At 35.8% G+C, this 22,992-nt stretch overlaps 1 protein-coding gene across 2 annotated transcripts in view; it reads left to right on the forward strand.

Annotated features, from left to right (window-relative positions):
• Nucleotides 1–22,992, forward strand: part of TMTC2 (transmembrane O-mannosyltransferase targeting cadherins 2) — a 251,537-nt gene that overhangs the window by 203,535 nt on the left and 25,010 nt on the right. For both annotated transcript variants that reach the window (XM_054079749.1, XM_054079756.1), the window contains exons 9-10: nt 4,668–4,749; nt 18,473–18,587. In XM_054079749.1, the coding sequence (XP_053935724.1) occupies nt 4,668–4,749; nt 18,473–18,587 (197 nt within the window). The remainder of the gene's footprint in view (nt 1–4,667; nt 4,750–18,472; nt 18,588–22,992) is intronic.

Raw genomic sequence — 22,992 nt, forward strand, 5'->3', positions numbered from 1 at the left:
AAAAAAAGAAAAAAAAAGAGCAGATGGGGGGAATGACAGTCAACTGTGTTTGTGATGTGAATTGAGTTCCTTATGCAATCACATTTTTACCTGATAAGGCTGATAAAACTATATTGAAGAGTGAAGTCTCTGCTTTACTGGTTAAACCCCTGCAGGCTTTGAATCATGATGAATATTTACGAAATATGAAGTTCATTTAAATTGCAGAGACCACCTAATTTGTTGAACTACCTCACTAGTTGCCACTGTGTCATCATAGTTTCCACAAGAGGGTTATTGAGAGCTGCTCAACTGTATTAATCTTTTCAAATTTTACTAGCATCTTAAGATCCTTGGGCCTCCAGCAGCCATAAGTACAACAGCTGCCTCAACATGAATTTGGCAGAGCTTTCCAGCAGAGTGAGTTAAAAAATGAGGTGGATATAAAAATAGTGCTTTTCTCCCCAGTTTTTTAATATTTTAAGGATAAATACAGGGTATTCTAATAATGCATCAACTGCCCTTAGCTAGCTCTCTCTTGTTTCTCCTGGTGATCATAACAGTCTTTTGTAGGAAAAGCCCCTCTGAGAAGTATGTCTGACCATATTAGCAAAGTCAGATCCACTGTCCTGGTTTCCGGGGAGCAAAGAAAGAGACAAAAAAAACCTTGCAATCAACTTCTACGGCGAACTGGTCTTAAAAATCAAGCTCTTGGTTTCATATCTAAACACTTATAACTGTTTGGCTACCAAAACTGCAAGCAAACAGCCATTCTGATATGAACACTGATTTGTGGAGAGTGGAATATTTCTGAAACTAGGGGCAACTGGCATGCTAGTTTATAGGAGCCATGTGTCAGTTACATTCATTTATTTTTCCTTTTAAATTTGCTGCTGTTGCTGGAAGGTGGTAATCATGGGCAATTAACCTTTATTTAGGCATGAGGAGGAAAAATCAAGTTTTCTTTATCGATAGAAAACTGTTGAAAGTTTATCCTTATGACAAGCATTAGAGTAAGGTTCAGGTCCAATAAAGAGAATATCAGCACAGTCTTCCAAATCAATTATTGAACTGTCTTCGTTATGTTTTTCCCCCACTGGCAATGAGATTGCTATTCATTTTTTTATTTCTGTCCTGTTGGTCTCTGACTAAAAAGCCATAAATATGCCAGTGAGTCTGCACAGAGGATCTCCATTAGGGCTTGGGCTAGGACCACTAGCTCATTTCTCCCGAGCAAGCTAGTAGCTGTCAGATAGCACATTTTCATTAGCTACTGACCTGGAGTGGATGTGAACTGGTGACCAACAGGTGAAAGGTATTTTGTATCCCATTATTAATCCTTGGAGCCATGAAGTCTTTCCATTAAAATCTTATTAATGACTTTTTTATCCTTCAAATAAGTCTGCTAGCCTGCAGTTGTAAACGTACATATTTTGCTTTGTAAAATTGCCAAGGCATGTGGTTGTGCACATACAACTGCAGCCCCTGCTGCTAGAAATTGGGATGTTTCCAGTGACTCTCAATGCCTGTGTTTGCATGGGTCAGTCCACATAATGGTGAATATGCACACACAATGCTTTCCTGCACCGAGTCATTATTTTTCAGCTGTTTAAACAATTATTTGGATTTTCTTTAAAAGTTTGAATTTTATTCCCTATGACATATTTTTTATTTAACAACAAACACATACAGTGGGAAGGGACAATGGCCAGGCTAGCCATCTTAATCTAACAACACAGTGTGTACATTCTGTTATGGTAGTTGAGGTGTACATTGGGTAGTTGGAAAAAAGTTGATAAGTGCTAAATTTTAATCGTGAAATAGCCTGATTCTGCCAGATGATTATATTTTCTATAATTTGACACAAATATAATGTGTATTAAATCTATACTGAGGTATTGACATTTTAGCAGCAGACAGATGGCACCAAAGAGGACATTTTAGCTGGAATGATGCAGAGTTCCTCAAAATGCTGATTTGCAGGAAAATGCTTTTATTCTCCTTTAAAAAATTTTGACAAATATGGACATATAAAAACAATGGCCAACATGAACAAATGGAACTATGCTGATCATTTATAGTCAGATCATTTTATGTCTTGGGTGAGATAATGAAAGATTTTCCTCTGCTTCATCTGTTTTTGAGCCCGTTAATAGCACAGTCATTCCTCTGCTGTGTGTGCTGGCACCTGTCATCATTATGTACTCCAGGTCTCCTCAGTGGCCTGAACTTGAGTGCAATATGCCATTTGGAAAGTGCCAAAAAGAGAAGAGCAGTCATGTATTTTTCATGATCCCAGTAAATGAAAATTAATCATGTTTGACAAACATTTGTAGCCTTATAGCCATAGTTCTGTAGGCAAAAGCTATATATTTTGTGACTGCATTCAATGAACTGTCCTTTTACATTCTACAAATAGATCCAGAGTGCAGCCAGCTAAAACTAATGATGTTAGTCTGTTAAAAAAAGCAATGATGCAAAATCTGTAGTTGTTAATTCTGTCAGTAGTAGTGATACATATGCCTGGTGCTTGTCATTTTGAAGTCTCAAGGCTGGACTTAACATATGTCATGGTGTCTTTGGCCAGACTGAGAATGCCGACCTTGAAGTTAAATGCGCAAAATTTTGTGTTTAATTATAACCCTTACTCCCCCTCAATACTCTGATTATTTTACTTTTAAGGATTATTTTATACTAACCCAAATTTATGTTGTGCGTTCAATTGGAGATTATTTTCTTCATCACTTTTTGGTTTCAACAATGGTTATATGCTGTTTAACAAAAAAGAAGTTGTGTTTAATCTATAGATATGCCTTTACTGCACTAGTAGATGAGGAAAAATCAGTTTGGGATACATGTCATGTGATTGTTAAAGGGTTGTTGGTTTGTTGTTTTTTTTTAAATCGGGGATGAGAGGCACTGCAGTGTAAGATAGTATAGTCTATCATGTAGTTGCACCGTTTGGCTGACAGGAGCCTTGTGCCATGTGGATATGGTTTAGGGGTTTACCAAAGAAAGTTTACTAAATAATAAGGCAAAACTCTTACATCCAATGAATGTTCATTTTGTGAAACTGGAGTATTGTAAATGATAAGCCTGCTTGTATCTCTGCCAGGATGATCTCTTGGAAATATGGCCTCTATGTTGGTTTTGATGGAGCCTGGTCTTCATATAGTTCTTGGTGTGCTGCATAACTTCTTTCTCTCTCTTTATTTTATTGTTTTTAAAGCCCTTGAGGGAAATACTGAGAATCTGGAACAGCTGTAATCATGAACAGACCTCGTTATTATTCCTATGTTAACTTGGGGGATAGTGCAGGATGTATGCAATGTCTGTTTCCAGACCACAAAACTTGAGAATGCCTATATGCTTATATCTGTGAAATAACACTCAAGGCAACCTTCAGAGGTGCAGACCACAATGCCTTTCTTCCACTGCGGTTAAGCTTAGCTGTTCTTTGTTTTGGAGGCCGCCTTTTCTATAACACAAACCGCAGAAACTAATTTCATGGGGATAAGGATAAGCAGGTCACAGATATCTTATTGAATAGCTGGTGGTGACTGGTGTTTGAGTGTCAGACTAGGCTAATCCATTATTACTGTTTCCTTCATGAAAAGAGTAAAGACCACTAATGGATCTGCTGTGGCACTTGCATACCATAATGCAACTTTAGTGGCTTGGTGATTTCAGTGATAAGACAATCTGTGGTTTAGAACATCTCTGTTCTTTCTACCAACATTTATATTGTTTGTTTGTTTTTTGTTTTTCCTGACCATTTTGTCATACCATGAACAGTAGTCTTAAAAAATTACCTTTTCTATTTCAGTTATGTTTTATGGTTGACATATTTGATTTCTGATGAAATTTTACTTCCCATATTAATATTCAAAATGTTTTCTAGTTATATACCTTTGTTTGTAGTGACTTTGCTGTGTATATAGTGTTGTTTAGGATGTGAGGAAATGGGGTGAAGCTGCATCAGGGAAAGTTCATATTGGACATCAGTAAAAGGCTCTTCACTGAGAGCATGGCTGGTCACTGGAATAGGCTCTGTAGAGAAGTGGTATCAGCACCAAGCCTGTCAGAGTTCAAGGACCATCTGGATGATGGTTTACTTTTAGATAGTCCTGTGAGGAGCAGGGATTTGGACTTAATTATCCTTATGAGTCCCTTCCAGCTTGAGATAGTCCATGATTCTATGATTTCGTAGAACCAAAACATGTTTTTTCCTTTCCTCCTCCTCCTCCCCTCTCTTTTTTTTTTTTTTTTTTTTTTTTAAGACCATGACAAAAGCTCCCTCCTACCTTCCCTTCTCATTATGGCTTGATTCTGTATACTACTCCTCCTGATGCCTGTCCAGAAAAGTGGTGCAGAGCTTCATGTTCACTCAAAGCCCTCAACAGTATTTTTTTGCAATACAATTCTACTACTTCCTTACTTCTTGGACATTGACGATGTTGGACACATTTATTCCTCGGTCTGCACATCTGCAACATGCAGTAGCTGACCACAAAACTTACTGTAACAGTTAAACATATCATATTTATTTAGATTAAGTATAGTGATAATAGTAGTTGTTTTTTTCTGGTGCCTGGAATTTAGAAATTGTAACTGTACGTGGTCTTTCCATAGTGAGACACTTTAAAATAATCCTTTCTTCTCCCCCCCGCCATTTTTTTTTTTCAAAGGGACGGAAGAGTGAGGCAGAAAAGTACTTCGTGAAGGCTATTCAGCTGGATCCTACCAAAGGAAACTGCTATATGCATTATGGTACGTTTCACATAGATAGAGTTTCCGCATGTATTCCAGGCTTGCTGTTAATCTCTCCAAGTGATTAAGGATTTGAAAAGTGCTACTGGCAAAATATCTTCTTTAAAGGGAAAGAAACTAATCTACCATGTACAACTTCATCTCCATTTCAATTTGTTAATCATTGCAGAGGGAGAGGTGAAGATTTTCATATTCTGCATAGCTTTCCTCCCATGAGGGGAATTTCAGTATTGCTACCTCTCTGGGAAAGAAGAAATTTGACTATTGCCATATGTCAAAGTTTCATGGCCTGGAATATTATTGTAAACAGTTTTGGCCTAACTCTGCTGGCTGCCGGTGGGTGGGCAACTAGAAGTTATACTTCAATGTGCACGAGTTCTTTGTATCAAAGTGTCTGCTTTTTGTTGAAGATTTATGGGCCTTACATCCACCTCCTTCGCAGCATCTTTATGGATTGAAATGGATAATTATTACAAAAGGTTTTGCTAAGTTGGCTCTACCATTGTCATACTAAGCATAAAGCATAAAGCACAATTAATTTGAAGGAATCTTTTATCACTTTGGATTGTTTTTGCTGGATGTGCAAAAACTATTTCCAGATGTGATTAGTCTCAAGGAACCAAAAATATTTAACTTTATGGACTAATTCCTACTGCATTTTAAAGCTGATAATAGACAAATCTAACAATGCAAGCTGTGTAGTCCCAATTGGAAAATATAGGAAGAAGTAATAAATTTCATCTTATTTAAGGAAGAAGGTAGGGAACCAGAGGCATACTATATGTCTTCGTATATTGTTTTAGTTTCCTCTTCTGATTCTAACTGGTAAATGTAAAATAAATTAAAGGGAAAATTAATTTCACATAATAACCAGGTTTTTACTTTGTGTTGTCTTTCTGTTTGTTCCTATGCAGTATAAAATTTGTATGTTATCGATGCATACATTGTTGCTTAGAATGTTTCATGGTATTTAAATGAATGTAGCCCAATACTATATCGTTTTGCATTATAGATCATTGCAGTTAGCAATTTCTTCTATTTATGACTCTACAGGTAAACCTGATAGGGGTATTTGTGCACTTAAATTCTTTTGCTTCATCTGGGTATAAGTATAGTTGATATCTCAGGATAATGAGGAAAAGTTGCAGAAGATTGTTTCTTGAAATCCTACTTAAGCCCCTTCCAGCCTTTGTTATTAAAAAAAAAAAAATCTATCCTTAGTTATTAGGAAATCTGTTTGCATATAAATTCAAAAGCAGGTTTCAACAATCCATCCTGGCAATTCAAGTCATGATTGTGTGTGTTTTATTACAGGTCTAGACTTTTTTCTGTTTCTCTTTCATTACTTCATCAGCTTGCCTGTATTTTCATACAATATTCTGTGTGATTTTCAATTTGCCTATAAACTAAATGCAAGGTTATTCAAGTCATCATTCATCTCTGATGTATTGACTACTTCATTACGAGACTACAATATTAAAATGGTGTATTGTTTCCTAATTAAGGTTATTCCCTAAAAAGTTTAGCAGTTTTTTCCTTTGTCGTCTCTCACGTATAAAAAGTGGTTTCTGTGTTCTTGTGCAGAGGTCATTATTGCAACATAAGTGAGATCCTACTACACAAATTAGAAGCGAAAGACAAAATTTAGTGTTTGGAATACCAGTGTGCTAAAATGTGATGCTGAAGGGCTGAGACACGAGAAGGTTCTCAAGGTCTCTGCCATGGAGTATTGTACACAGAGACCTCTACTGAATGCAGATGAAAACTTTTTCTTTTGATTGTATAACTATTGATCATGTCACCAAATTCAGTCTTGTCACTCCATGTTTGTGTCAAAGTAGCTGTGATAATGATATGGTTTACTTCTGGTTGGCTTATGTGTCCATGTAGCACAGGTGATCTCAAAAACTTGTCACTTTGGGCACAGGACTTCAGAAAATTTGAAATAAATTTTCTTTGCTTTTCTTTCTTTCACTTTTCCCTTTCTTCTTTTTTTCCACCCCTTTCTTTCCCTTTCCCTTTCCACCATGTCATTGTGTTGATCAGGAATCTGTGGTGTATGTTACCAGGAACATTCCAAACATTGCACACTAAGTCCTGGTTTAACACTTGAAGTTTTATCTCTCCATCTCATCAGTTTGTTTTAACTCCTTGTCACAGGTACAGTCCATATCGCATATGACAAACATTAAACCATGAGGAAACACCCCTGTATTTTACATGTCAATCTTAGAGATTACTTTTTTCTCAGCATGAAGATGTTGGAACAGATAATAAAACAGTTGGCATCAGCCCTAAAAAAATCACATACCTCACAGAACAGCTAGACGAAAAGAGTGATCAGTTGGGACACAACAGTGTGTTGATCAGGAATCAGGAATAAATGGACTGAAGATTTTCATCCCAGTGCATATGCATACACACCTTTTTAATTTATGCTCCCAGGATGTGCAGACGATCTTTCTGACTTCTAACCTTTTGGACTTTTTTTTGAGCTATCAGGAAAAAATATCAATACTTTGTGTCATTTAAGAGGATTACACTTTATAATATAATACACTTTAATTCAGGCTGTAAGCTGGAGAAACCTATTCTTAGAAGATGTCAGTTAGTGCTGGACTCAGCTTATTTGATCACACGAAAATTTGGAGAGAGGTAAACAGTTTTCATGATTGCTTCTTGGGATAATACCATCACAGCAGATTCCTCTAATTGAACTAGTGCTATATTTAGTTTTGTATAGCTGGTTTACTGGCTTTGGATTTCAGTGGATTTAGGTGTAAAGCAGTGTTTCTCAAGCTTATTATGCTTGGAGATGTTGGAAGAGAGAACTAGTGGAAAAGCTGAAGAGAGAGAAATCCCTGCACAGTGGAGACATGATGCCACATTATTGAACATAATAAGAAGCGACTATTGCTTTAGTGACCAGAGAGAGGGGCAGTCCCTTCTCAGGCTGAAATGCAGGCAGCTGCTCACCTGTTCATATTTTCATTTCTTTTCCCATTTTCCCTTTCGCTCTCTCTTTCCCCCTTTCCCTCCCTTTTCCCCCTTTCCCTCCTTCTTCTCCCTTTCCCCCCTTCTTTCTCTTTTTTCTCCCTTTTTTTCCTTTCTTATGTACCAGTCATCTGAACATCTGAACTTTCTGCATGACTGTTGTCTTAAGAAAATGTGAGTCTTGATAAGTGATCTGATAGAACGTGATCTGATACAACTACTGAGGTACATGGTACACTAACAGAAACAGCTAACAGATGAAAGAGAAAATGCATATGCATTTGGAAGAAGCAAAATGGCAGAGGGAAGAGTGCAGAAGCACCAGTTTTAATTCTCTGTCATTGGAAATATTATATTTAGCACAACCTACAAATTTTTAAACTAAAACACTAGAGGAGATTATTTCAGACACTAGCTTTGAATGTTCCTAAAAATTATGAGGCTTTTAGTTGGAAGTTTTTAATACACATTTTTTAGGAAGACTTAAAGTGAACAGTTTTGACTAAACCAAATTGAAATTATTAGATGCTTATTTATTTTTTAATTCCCATCTTTGTTTTCTCTGGGAAAGTTTTCTTCAAAGCATCTTAACCACATCTACTCAGGATATTGGCTCTCATACATACCACTTTACCTTGAACATTTAACTCAGGTATGCCATTTTGGATCCTTCAGGACCTCAGTAGCTTCTGTCATCAACGGATTGATGACATAATTGAAATGGTCTTCACTGACCATTGAAGAGAGTCTTTCTAACCTAGGGGCATTGATTAGATTCTTATGGTCGGGTGGGATGAATCCAACTATCAATCTGGCCAGGTCAGACCAGTGACGTTATGGCCCAGAGACTGTTTAGTTTCAGATACAAGATTGACCACCCATAAAAGAAATACAGATCTCCCATTTCTGTCTGCACTGAGCCTATTTCAAGAGACGTTGGAGAAAGATTTGTTAATGCGGAGAGATGAGATGTATTTTACCATAAAATACTTAAGTGCTTGTCAATTTGAAAAGAAATAAAAGTTCTTCAGTATCTTTTCGTTGAGGTGGCTAGTAGGGTACAGCGCAATTGATGCATTTGAAGGCTTTCTGTATTACCTTCCACTAAACAGGCAAACAATCGAAAAAAAAACATAGAGCTGTATGGAAATATAGGTTGTGCAAGCATTTTACCTGAAAGATTGTCTTATTTCCTTTATAATTTGTCATTAAGAAAAACAAAACCCAAAAAATACACCAAAACAAACAAACGAAACAAAGAAACAAAAAAACCAACCACTCCTCTCAATCAAAACCAAACACCGCTAAAACAGGTTTCATTTTATTTACTTGCTAAAAATAGGTTTTGCTACTATGCCTTTTGAAGTGCATGTAGTGACCTCTCTCCAACACAATAAAAATGTAGTGGGAAAAAAAAAAAAAGAGAGAAAGGAGGAGTGAGGTTTCAAGATAAATGTGTGTACAGAGGTCCCTCCTCCCTTACGTTTGTAATGGCTTAATGGGGGACACTGGAACCCAACAGGATGTTCAAATTAGCTATGATTTATTTATCACCATTGAGACCTCATTTTAAAATAATTTCCTTTGAATAATACATTCTTTCTAATAACTCTGAATTGTTTAATGATTCCTTTTTCATTATAAAAATGGATTATTCTCATTAAATTAATTATGCATGCGCTTAATTAGGCAATTCACATTGATCATCTGCCTTTTTCAGTGCATTCCCAGTTACAGATATAAAACAAAATGAAAAACATGCTGTCTGATTAGGCAAAACTGAAACATATTAGCTATACTCTCATTGGAGGATGAACTGATTAACATGTTTCCAAACATTCTAGGTTTTGTTTTTACATTATCTTTCACTTTTGAATTTGTGATAATTTAGGAGTTGTTTTAATGGATTTTTTCGTATTATCTCGTTTTTTTAAAAAAGAAGTTTAACTTGTTAACTACCTTTTTTTTTTTTCACTTTCATTGTTTCAGCATAGAACTTTTAGCCCTTTTTGATACCTAAATTTCCACCTGGATCTGCAAGCACTTTGTATCTTTGTTGCCTCCAAAGATGACTGCTTTACCACTCCTAAGTCCCAGCCTTAAAATGGATTACAGCTGCTGTGGTTTAAGCTTCAAAATAAATTTCATTGAAATATGATAGCAGTGGGCTTTCAGGCACCATTTTTTTTCAGTCTTGAAGTCATACACTTACATGTGTTAGTGAGTGTGAGAATTTACATATGTTTACAGTTGTGCATTAAGTTTTCTTTTTAGATATGATCTACTTCCATTTAGTCACGTTGTTCACAGTACTGGAGTTTTGAGTCTTTATTCTTCATTGCCTGAAGAGCTGCCTTGGAAAGCTTTATTTTTCTAACATATATGTAAGGAGAAGATCTTACGAAAAAAAAAGTGTAATAATGAAAAATAAAATGTCAAATTTGTTTTGATAAGAGAGACAAATATTGACCATGACCTAGTAACAAAGTCTTACTCATTTCTTCAAGATAGTTTTATGCCTGTGAAAAAAATGTCACTCTAGTCCATAGGAAGGGCAGTTTTTATCTTTGTCAATGAAATGAATGAAACTAATTTCACAATTCATAATTCCAGTGAATAAATTGTCCATTTCTGACTGAGAGGTTAGCTAAATGAAGTATATACGGAATAATAAATGAAATAGAGTGCATGGATCTGCTCCACTGGGAACACCAGATGCTACATGGTGATTATGTATTGAGAAATTAAATTCCTAGATTAGATGTGGTCAAAGCCAACCAGATGTACTATGTTCATCACTAAGCCATTTTGCCATCCTTCTCAATATGCACTCAGGAACATCTCAGCAAGTGAAAGTTTTCTTACCATTTTAAGTCTTTGGGGAATCTTAACACTAAATGTACAATGATTTTGTAGGGGAAGTATAAAACAAATTTATGATACTCAAATAACACATGTTCATAGAACATATGCACTTTTTGGAAGGAGAATTTGTCGTGAGCATATGATACAATCAAATTTAAATACTGTCTTTGGGCTGCAGCTTATACCTTCTCCTACAGTACTGATGAATGTCATTCCAGGAAGTTGGGATTCCTAGACCCGAAAGAGGAGGAGAGATGTAACGGAAAGACTTCATTAAATTTTCAACCTTTCTGCTCCTAGGACTCTCTCCAGTAACTTTGAATTCAGAAAATCGTCATTTACTAGTAACAGAGAGAGCATTTCTTACTCCCAAACTGGAACTGAACGAGAATATACCCAAACCTGATCTTTTCAGAGGAATATATCAGTCTGAAGTCTTCTTTGTGTTTTTCATGGCTGCTGTGAAAAATGAGCATGTAAAGGCATAGGTACATAAGTTGTCAAGTCTTTTTTGTTGCTCTCTAGGTTGATGCTATCACACAACATTAAAAGAAGATTATTACAAACCACTGTAATAACTATTTATTCCAAACTCCCTTTAGAACCAATCACTTAAGTGGAATGCGGTGGATTATTTCCAAACAAACTAGGTCACCGACCCCAACCGCTGTGGAATTTTCATGTCTCTTGCTGTTCCCTGGAGTTTATCCTTAAATCTAATCATTCTGACATCCCAAATACATGGGTGACTTTGCTTCCTCAGCAAAACATACCTGACTGCTTGAGATATACAGTATAGAAATTGCAGATCACATACAGAGATAGAAATGTGGCTTTATTCTTCTTTCATGCTGCCAAAGTGTGGAGTTTCTGCAGGAACTGTAAAAGCCTGTGGCACAAACAACACTGGACAATTCTTTGTTAATGATTATATCTTTTAACCGATGAGAACCATCTCATTATGAGGATTTTTTAAGAGATAGCATGAAGCTGATACAAAAGTGCAACTGAATTTCCCATCTAGATTTCAGTTTTCCAAACCTTATACATCACCAGGTGTCTGGGGAATGGCATAGGGTTCAGAATCTTGCTTAGTATTTGTAAAGCGTGAGGTCCTCTGTATTATATGTTTTCGCCATTAATCTTATGTAAGTTTAGTGAGAGCTTCCAGTGATCCAGATGTGGTCAGAAGTTCAATCACCAAATCCCAAAGGCTTGCAATTTAATTTTTTTTCTCTCTTATCTCTAGTTGTGCTCTGGATGATGTCCAATGGTATATTTAGCAAAACTACAACAGAGAAGTTTTTCAGATGAAGAAAAAGGCTAATAAAAGAGATTTTTCTAAGCCAGTTCATATATTGGTATTGCAGCACCCACTGGCTTGCATAGTCTTTCAATATATTTTATTTGCATGGAATAATCTTCTTGATGGGAACCAATTCATAGGATAAACTCCCCAGAAGCCTTTCCAGTGAGAAGGCCAGAGAACAGCCTGAGATAAAGATGGAGTGGGATATAAAGAACAGTAAAAAAACTAGAATTCTGCTACCATCTAGATAATTCTGATGCAAGTTCCTTTGCTTCCCCTGTCACATCCTACACATTCAGCAAGCAATTGTCTTAACAGGCCTGGAAAGCAGGATCTTTTAGCTAACATTCCCTTGCTGTGGGAACTGCTCATTCACAGCCAATTAATCTGTTTTGAAACTCTTAAAGTAAATTAGGTCATGTCTGTTGACTTGGCATCTTGCAACATTGATTTATCACCTGAAAAGCTTTGGAAATCAAGTTGGAGACAAGGTCTCTCCTCTCATTTCTTCCACAGAAAGCTATCGAATTTTTCCATTCAGAAATCTCTGGTTACATCTGCTCTTTTGCTGTGCATTGCCACAGCAGAGTTGAAGTTGATGGTGACATCAGTGGTGGTTCTGCTTATTCTAATGATAATGTCATTCAGTGCTCAAGACATGATCTTGTAGCCTTGCTGTGTGCTTCAAAGACAGACACAATGCATTGAGCCAGGCAGAACATGACCCTAAGTTTCATTTCCGTTAAAACTGCAAATGCTTTGAAAGTATCAACTAATATTTGCTTTCAAATCCTCTATGTTCAGTGTACTGAAAGAACTTCTAGTGGAGTTTCTTATAAACAAATTTGATGGTTGAGTCTATGATCTTGATATATCCACTTTTCATGTTAATATAGTTGTTTAGGTTGCTGCCATGGAAGGAGAAAGTTCTTCCAGAGAAGATAAGACGTAGAAGACTTGGTGACAAATGTATATTAAAAAAAGCAAATGCTAACTATTCTCTACTGTGGTGGGATCAGAAGTTTTTTCCTTCTTATTCAGAAGGCAGTTTACCTGGTTTTGCCTGGATTACTGAAGGTATCGTGACAAGTGTGTAAGTTGTTGAGGTCTGAGTAAGTGCAGAATCAACAGCATTTTGTGAGCAGTAAAAGTGGTTCTTTTTAAAAGCAGCAGTAGTAAGATGAGCTCTTTCAGAAACCACTCTGTTCTGGTACAAAGTACCTTTGAATGTTTGCCAGCAAGCAAAAGACAGAGAACATGTCATTTAAAAAAAGATTGGTGCAACTTGAACTTTTATCTAGTAAAATAAAAGCTAACAGTGCCTATAGGGAATAATTAAGCCCATAACAGAGGAAGGCGCTAAGGTCTTTGTGCTCTGAACATAAAAGATTGTTACACACAGGCATATCCCAACCAATTAGTACCCTTCATATTACACTAAAGCATTAGAACTACCAGTTCAGATGTATGGCTTTCAAACTGGTGTTGTTGCACGTCTTAAAATGCTTTACAAATGTTCGTGATTATTTCAGAGACAATTATACAGGATAGAAAGCTGTATGTTTTCAACTCTGTGGATGAATATTTGTTAAAATTTTGACAGAAGATGAAAATACATTGATTTTTCTGAGTTCCTAGGAATTGGAAGTTTTTTGTTCTTTAAATTACATATATACTTTTATCTTATTTTTCATTAGTTTGCATATATTGGCTCAATTTTTTGTGGTCAAAGATAGACTGAAAAATTTGACTTGACAGTTTGCAAGAAAAAGATAAGTTTGTACATCTCTGTAGGTACAGAATTCTTCACTTTTATGCTATTTCTGATGCTCAGATATCTCTCTCTAGAGAAAAATGACTAAAAGACTAGTGAAGTATTGAATCAGTTTTCTGCTGTCCAAGTTCTTTAAGAACTCTAGCCTACACATTTACACTCAGCTCTGTGCTCTCTAGCAAGAAAGGTGAGAACATCTGTCCGAGAAAAGAACAATGTTGTTGAAGCTCACACCTGAACCTGTGCTTCTAGATTTCTAGAACCCCAATTCTAGAGGAATAGTAATGAGAAATAAACTTTCCTTGAAGAAGGAAAACCTAGGATTGGTAGCATTTAGAAATCTGTTTTCTCAAAAGCTGGTTCTGAATCCAAAAACCAATCAGGCTACCATAATTTACGTCGTTGGCAAGAGTCGGAGTCGTAACACCTGCAATAAGAAATCTCTGTATGTGATATTGGGCAGTGTCTCATAAATCGTGCCGTTTGCCAGCTGCCTGTCAGAGGTAAAAATCCTGCATGTAAATTTAGACTCACACAAGTGTTTCCTGGATCAAGAGGCTTGGGGATCAAACCTTCCAATCCACCTTCAACACCTTGACAGTATTCTGCCCTACTAGTGTTCTTCTGTTGGGAAACCACAGCTTTATGGCTTTGACAGGAAGTGTTCAGAAGTCTAGTTTTCAGTGAAGAGAATATCGCAGTAAACTGCCAATTCATTTCATTCGTGTATGGATTTAGAATATCATATTAAAAGAAGCAGTGGCTAGTGTTTTCAAAATAGGATATCTCTACTTAGATGCTTTAAATTAAGTATAGATGTGTGAATAATATTAGTCTGCCTTTCGGGAGAACTTGGCAAATTAATTCTCAACTGAAAGTTTCCACCTTGTACTCGATCCGGCTGGGCGCGAGTTAATGTTCTTCATAGCAGCCTGGATGATGCTGTGTTTTGGAATTGTGGCTAAAACAGCCTTGATAAGAGCCAAAACCAGTGTTTTGGCTGTTGCTAAACAGGACTTGAACAGTGTCACTTCTTTCTCTTTTTCCCCACTCTGCTCCCTTGGCGAGTAAGTTCGGGATGGGCAGGTAACTGGGAGGGGGCACAAAATGAAAAGCTGATCTGAACTAACCAAAAGGATGTGGCATACTGTATAACATCATGTTCAGCTATAAAAAATTGGATCAAGGAAGAAGAGAGATTTTGGCTTCTGAGGTCTACATGTGAGAAGTTTCAAGCGATTTCCTTCACTTTGCTGATTTTGTCGTTTGTTGTTTTTTAATTCCTTTTTCTTTCCTTCATCTATTAATCTGTTTTAGTCTGACTAAGTTTTCTTGCTTTTGTTCTTCCTGATTTCTCCTCTCACCCTGGTAGGGTGGGGGTGAGTGAGCAGCTATTTCGGTACTTGAATGCTGCTGGAGGACAACGTACCTGTGGACACAGGTATTGACTTTTCCACTAGATAAGAAGGTAGCAGTTAATTATAGTCCATCCAGTTATAGAAGTGCTTAATCAGCAGCCTCTAATTAAATTGCCTCTACTCAGGCAATGAGCCAGACAGTTACAGGATGTTCCCCTCTCTTGTTTGCAGTCAATATCCTGGAAGGGCTTAGGTGTGAAGAATGCTATAGTGGTTTCAGGAGGGTCCTTTAAAGCATCTTCTACCTACCTACTCAGCATGAGTTATTGCCACTGTTATTGCTACCTCTAGTACAGAGGAGGGACTTTTTTATGGTAATGCACAGCCCTAGAATTTTCTTTTCTGGAGAACTGAATGTTTTACTCATACTTGGCTGGTGTTGTGCAGTACTTGCAGTTGTTTCCAGTTAGCTTTGGTAATCCTGTAATAAAGATAATCCTTTAATATGTCATATAAAAGGATAATCCTCTTATAGTGAGACTTCTAAAAAACCTAGTAGTAAATGGAGAGCAAATTCTAGTTTTAACAATTTAAAATATTAGAGTTGTTCCTGACATTTTTTATTTGTCTGTGTAGACTAATAGAACGTATGCAGCCAAATTCCTAGAAAAAATTAATAAAAACAAGCTTTTAACTAAAGCGTCTAGCACTATTCTTGTGTTTCAGTAAATAATGTTGTCCTGTTCTAAGTTAGACTTCTTGCAGAAATCTAAAGCGTGTATGAATTTCATAGTATCTTGAGTATACATTGATCTTATGGACCTCATAAAGAGCTAAGAATTAACCTAGAGTGCTGCTAAAGAGCACCAGGAAACCATTAGTATTGGTTTGAAGTTATTTCCAATAATGTTATGTTTTTAGAAATTACATGGATGAAGTGTAAGTATTTCACTGTTTAATAAATTGACTCTAAAGTCAATAAATTTGTTGATTATGTCACACGAAGTAGAATATATCAGTTACATTTTATTACTCTAGGGGTAGTTAAACATAACATCCCTGTTGAACTTCAGTTTTAAATATTTCATGCAGAAAACCAGAAAGATCTATCTCTGAAAACCCTTGAGAATTTTTTATTGAAGACAATAATGAGAATTTTTTTCTCCTTATGGAACTAATTAGCTTAATGACTAGTTGATATTATTTTTAAATTCTAAACTGCAAAATATTTTTCCTAAATTAAATATATAATTGGGGGGGACTGATCCTGAATGCTCACTGTGTCTTAAAATCTAGAAGGTTTTGTCTTCTTTCTTCCTCCTGGCTGTATGTATCAATAGTACATCCAGTTACTAGTGTCTCATTCTGCTAATCCAGTGCTTTAGTTTAGAAAAAATCGTTAATGTTAACAGTTTATGGCTAGTTTGCTTTAGCATGGGTTTAAAGATTAGGGATACTGTTTGAATTTGTTTGTTGGAAAAGAATTGGAGTGCTAGTTGGTCAAGCATTTCAAAGATTTTTCTTTAAAGAAAACAGGAATTCAGCCCAAATCAAGCGATATGAACTGCTTATTGTATTTGGTAGATTTATTTGTCTTAGAATTTTTGGATTCGTACCTGACTTAGTCCTCATATACATAAGACATATCCTGACGTGGTACCCAAATGAAAGAAAGTGGGGAAAAAAAGAGCAAAACTGTAGATTTTGTCAGCATTTATTTTTTCCCTTCATTAGAGATTTCCATTAACGCTTCATGTGAAGATTTCTAATTCCGAAATAAATTTATTTCTTAGGATCCAAACTGTTCTGAGATGTTTGGGGGAGTGTGGGTGTGTGTGCGTGTTTTTCTCCCTTTTTATTTTTTTTTATTTACTTAATGTTCTACCTAAGAAAGCCTTTTTTGGAAATTATCTGTTTCTGGAAAAAACAAACATGAAGCGTCATAATGCATGAAAGGATGCCACATATTAGAGTGTGAATGTAAATTAAGCAAGCAAACCTGATCCTATGAATTACAGGAGGCACACAAATGTTTTTCCAAGACCTTTTTGCAGATCTGAAGAACTAAGAGATAGGTGATTGTCCAAACAAATAGTTTTCCATCCCTTGCTGAATTGAAATGTATCCACAGAGAAAGGAAAAACTAAGGACAGCTGCCCTTCATCCTTTTATATATTGACATAATTCTTTCTGGAAATATGTTCATTGTGCCAAAGCATCACTGGATTCACTCTGCCCCTACAGACCTTGCTAACTCAGATTAAGTGGATTTCCTATGTATGCATATGGTGAACGTGTAAGTAACAGGGTATATGTGAGGAAAGGAGGAAAGAGAGGAAAGAAAAACCTTGCATGAGAGGAAATCATATATTCATGGCATATTGTTCCTGAAGAGGCCTATAGCCAGTGATGGCTTGGTGAATTTTTGGTTGAATGATCTTACTTTATAAAGAAGGATAAAAAAGGAAGGATAGGGCGCTGGAAGGTGTAATCACTGTACTTTAAGACAGCTTTTCCAAATACAAAGTTATGTAGACACAGTCTAGAAGGCTGAAACCCTTTGAAAGGTTCTTTATCCAAAAATAACATGTTTTACAAATTAGGTGTGAAAAAATAATTAAAAGGAGCAGAAATAACATGGTTTGAGTACCTTCCAAAGTGGGGGTTTTTTTTCTCTTCTTCAAAGAAAACTCATTTTTATGGAGTTCTGCTAGTTGTTTCGTGCTTTTTTTTTGTTTTGAAACTACTGTACTTTAGCTAAATTCTGGTAAATGCTAAATTATTCATTCTTTTCAGTTTTAACTAGGTTTAATTATTGTGATAATGTCTTTTGTAAAAGTTCAGTAACTGGGTTTTAGCCACCTTCTATTTTTTTAAATGAAAGGTAAGCTTCCTGCAAGAAATTTGTAAAAAACGACCCGTTGTAATTCTCCTAATGTTACGAAACGTGATAAAATACTAGTTCATCAAGGTATAAATACATGTAATAATTCTAAAGCTGAGTATCATTTATAAGTTGAAGAATTATGTTGGCATAAATATGTTTATCAAAATATGTATTTTTATGTGATTTTGAGATATGTTCTTAAAATGGGAATAGGCAAAGTCTTCTAATAGCAAGCTTCCTGGAGACTGGGAATATTGTTTCTTGAGGGTTGAGTTTTACCAAATCATTCTCCCTATTCATAAATATGTTCTACAAACATTGCAGTTAGGTTTTACCTGTCATATTTATTGCACTTTTTCTATATTTACTACATTTTAAAGATATTGAAATTCAGAGCAGATAAACAAATGACTAGAAATTGAATGTGAGGCAGCTGATTTTTTTTTTTTCTTGTAATTGCTTTTCCTACCTGTATCGTCTTAAGCATTATCCATCAGTTGTTTCCTGTGTGCTTACATTCATGCACTCCACTGCAGGTCAGTTCCTCCTAGAAGAATCTCGCCTGATAGAAGCAGCTGAGATGGCGAAAAAAGCAGCTGAACTTGATAATACAGAATTTGATGTTGTTTTCAATGCAGCCCATATGCTCAGGTTAGTGCTTTTATGTCTACCTTACATGATTTTCCTCCCTTGTTTTGGAAAAAAAGGGTCTCTACAGCCTTTGCTTACACGGGATTCTTTTTAAAGCCCAGCAACTCAAATTGGAGTGAAACTGTGGCAGAATTAACACTTTGTATTTGTTCTTTTCTATGTGTTATCTCATAATTTTTTACTTTTAACTCTTCTGTTGTACACAAGTAGGTAATTCTTTTTGCTTGCATACAAGTGTTTCTTTTGTGAAGAACGTTCTGCAGGATTTCCTTTCACTTAATTTTCAAAATTTAGGATGCAAAGCAACTGCAAATAATAGACCAAATTTCTAATCTGGTTGTACTTAGAGAATATTGAAATTATAACATTTTATATTAATATCAGTAGGAAACACTACAATAATTAGAAATCTAAGTATTCCCAAACTAAAGATGTCTTTGAGACTCATAGGACCAGTTATTGATATTATCATAATCTACAACTTAAAATGTAGTCTTATATCTAATACTGTTCTCCTACTTCAATAGAATAAAATTTTAGTCTTCTTTTTTTTCTTTTTAAAGCTGCCAGATCTTGATAGTCAGTAACATTAAACTTCTGTCTGAACATTATCATTAAACTCACATTACTGTAATAGGTATCCTCCATGCTTATTTCTAGGATAACTACCTAATTATTGTCTATTGTCCACTTAACAGCTGTAAGGATACTAGATTTCATTTGTATTATATCTATGCTTAGAAAATGTATGAAAGGGAAATAAAAAATATACTTCATTAGCATGGAACAGTTATTGAGATTATTCCTCTAATGAAGATGTCTCACTTTGCTGTTTGAAATTGTAGCATTTAGAATACGAAATGAAAGGAAAAGAAAATGGTATTAAAGAGAAGGTAGAATTTGCATCTGTCAAGTGACCTGTGTTTCAGAATGAAGATTTCTATACCAGGATTTTGAAGTAGGCCCCAGAACCCTTTGCAAAGGGTGTCTTTGAGAAATAACTCTCACAGCTTGCAGGTTAGAAAAGAAACCAAGTAAATAGTACACAGGTAAACAGTAGTTTAACCTGCCACAAGTCTATGAGCTTCTTCAGGATCCTTCCCTTTCCCCTGACTGTTTTCTGAACAGTATCTCTCAAGATAGAGTTCAGTAATTTGAAACATTTATATTAATGAAATATATTCATAGACAAAAGTATAGCAAGTTAGGCACGGAAACTGAATGCAGAAGAGTGTAGAGTGTGTCAGAGTTCTGATTTCAGTGACTGTGTTGTGGAAGATTGTTTAATAGTGTGAGTTTTTGTGGGTATTTTAAATTGTGGTGACATAGTTCAATACTATTTTGTGAACAGGTTTAATAAAACTTCGTCTGTAAGCACCGAAAGCAGCATCTCAGGTCTTGAAGGCACACGTCTTTATGTTAGGATATGAGTATTTTTGGAGTCTGAGACTAAGAGCTATGCTGTTGTACATCAGCCATGTTTGCACTAGTTGATCTGGTTGGGCAGAGTGACACTTTTTGGGAGGTTTTGACCAGCACTGAGCTCAATGATTTTAAACTACGTTCTCTACTGTAGCTGTAAGCAAAAAACCAAAACCTTAAAAAAAAAGAAAGCCCACCAAACCCCTTACAAACAAACAAACAAACAAAAAGGCCTGGTGGTTTAGTTTAACTAGAATCCAAATGTGCTCCTTTGGGATACCCAGTTGGTGTAATTTTTCACTTAAATATTCAGCTTTCTTTGTGGAAAATTGTAATGTCTTCCTAATATGCTCTGGGAGTTTAAGAAGTCTGAAGTGGTCTGGAGGATTTAGCAACAGTCAGGGCAGCAAAGTTGCGTTCAGTACTGCCAAGGTTTTGCGTAAAGCTGCATGTGTTATGATCTGACTGATTTTTGCTTAAAAAGTTACAATTCTGTTGTTCAGCCCTTTACTTAGCAATTTTTTCATTGTATTGCTTACATAATAGTCATTGGACAAGGGAGATGTACATCCATACATTGGGATAGGGAAGATACAAATCCATCATGAATCTATGAGACTTCAGAAGAAGCTGATTTATAGAATGGTGGGAGCTGAGATGATTCCAAGAGGAAAGCGGGTCGCAAGATACAAAGGAGGAAGGAAGAAAGGAGTACTTAGTCTGGCATAGAGTGACACAACTAGAAACTGTGGATGCTAAAGACAATCATAATGAAAGGCTGATATTATTAGTATTAAATATTATAGTTTCCTGTAGGTGACTAAATGCCATAGGGAGTTCTGACTGGTATGTAAGAATTTTCAATGAACTGCATAGCTGTGAGGTAGAAAGTACATCATAGAAGTTCACAGAACAGGACATGGGAGAGAATTGACTGTTGTCAGGGAGAAGGGATAAGTTTTCAAGATGTGTTGTAGACTAAGAGACAGCAATTGATATTGATGTGGATGATGTAAAATGTCCAAAATGACTATGACTAGGAGGTAATAACACCAATTTAGATTTTAAATTAAAATTATGTAATTAAAATTATAGTGTAAATTATAGCGTAAATTATAGCAGGCTTTTTTCAGGCCAAATATTCTACCCGGTGATGAACTATTGAGTTGGAAACAAATCATCTTTCCCTGCTCTCATACTATCAGTGTTTCTACCATTAGCCCAAGGAGTGTCATGGGATTCAGAAACATGTAGATATTTCTTCAGAATTGCAGGCAAATTCTTTCAAATTTGGGTTACTGCTGCTTTAGATGGAAAACAATCACAACATTCCCTGCAAGTCCAATTTATTTTTCTACTGTAGTGGTAAAATATTTTCTTTTTTTAAAAATATCTCTACCCCCTGATAAAAGTGTTTGAATTAAAATCTCTAGATAAAAATTAATGAGTTTTGAAAATTTTGAACAAAATCCTATGTATTATTATTTTTATCTTAAATTTGCAATAGAATTGTTAACTGTGTCAAAATGCAGTAGCTGTATTTATAGATTGCCTGTTCTCAGTTTAGCAGTCACAGGAAAGACTCCTGCTCCTTCCGTCAGGTATTCCGACACTGTTTACTTCCTCTCTTTGTGGCTAAATCTGCAGCTGAAGTCAAGAAAAATTTCTCAGTTAGTTCTGTTTACATTATTGAGAGGCCACCCCGTTGCTAATTACACAAACATAGTTATTAACTTTTTGCCTAGATGACTTCTGTAGGATGCTGATAATGCAATGCCAGATGAATCAAGTCATCTGTAATAGGGGTAAGATGTGGGATGAATGTAATTAATTTCTTTACAACAGTCTGGTAACTTTTAACTTGCATAGTACTTGCCTGTAAAATTTGTTTTCTCAACAAATTTGTTTTCAAGACAGCTTAATTCAAGGATCATGTAGCTGTTTGGGTGGTTCTTCTTAAAACAGTAACTAGTCATGTGTTTTACTTTTGTAGTATTTGCTACGCTCTTGCTTATAGCCTCAGTTTGAACCCTTTCAGCAAAGCTAGATAAATTTAAATGGAATATAGTGGAATATATATTTGTAATGTCGTATGATAGCTGTAGCTTCAGTAACTGTCATGTATAAACAGTGCTAAGTTTCACTTTGTAGTTGAATACTGAGGTAAGCATAGGTTTCCTGTGATCTAGGGGATGATTACTTTAAGAATGAGGAATGGCAGTGTGGTGACACCACGGTACTAATTAGAAACAGGAAAAGAGCTTCATGTTGTCTCCAAATGAAAACAAGCATAGGAAGAAGAGCTTTGCTTAAAAGCACATTTTGTAGGAATGATCAGGTTTTTTTCACACTTCTATGAGACGGTGGATTATTGTGGGAAACACTGCATGTTTATTGGCTATTTGAAAACAGAAGTCCAAATTAGAGCAATTCTACATTACATAGTCTTTGTTTTTCAGTTAATAAGAGTATTTTGGCTCTCCAAAGTACACTGACTGAACAGCTGCTGGCACAGTCTCATAGGCACAAATTTACCCTATGCTATTGCCTAAACTAATTTTATTCATTCTTTAATTACTGTCCATGTGCTTAAATATAAATATACGTATGTATATTTGGCTAAACATAGTCTATGTAAATTTTGTAACTGTTGTAAAGCAAAAAATCTGAATGAAGAGTTACATGTATGGAATCTGATTATGATTTTGTTGTGACACAAAGTGGTCCATCGAGAATACCAAGTATCAACATTCAATATTTTAAAATAGGTGTCTCTTTGAAGAAAACTTTCTTGTAGCTGGGCTGATACCGATGATTTCACTTAAGAAAAATAAACAGTTTGAAGCTTTATGCCGTTTTTGCATTCACATGCTTATGTATCTAAACCAGTCAGCATTGGTGTTGTTTGCCTCTTAAAGCAATATTTTTTCCAATGATCAACATAAAGATTCAAAATGAATCAAGCTGAATAGAACTGGGTGTC

This window comes from Cuculus canorus, chromosome 1, assembly GCF_017976375.1.
Source record: "Cuculus canorus isolate bCucCan1 chromosome 1, bCucCan1.pri, whole genome shotgun sequence".
Classification (NCBI taxonomy): domain Eukaryota; kingdom Metazoa; phylum Chordata; class Aves; order Cuculiformes; family Cuculidae; genus Cuculus; species Cuculus canorus.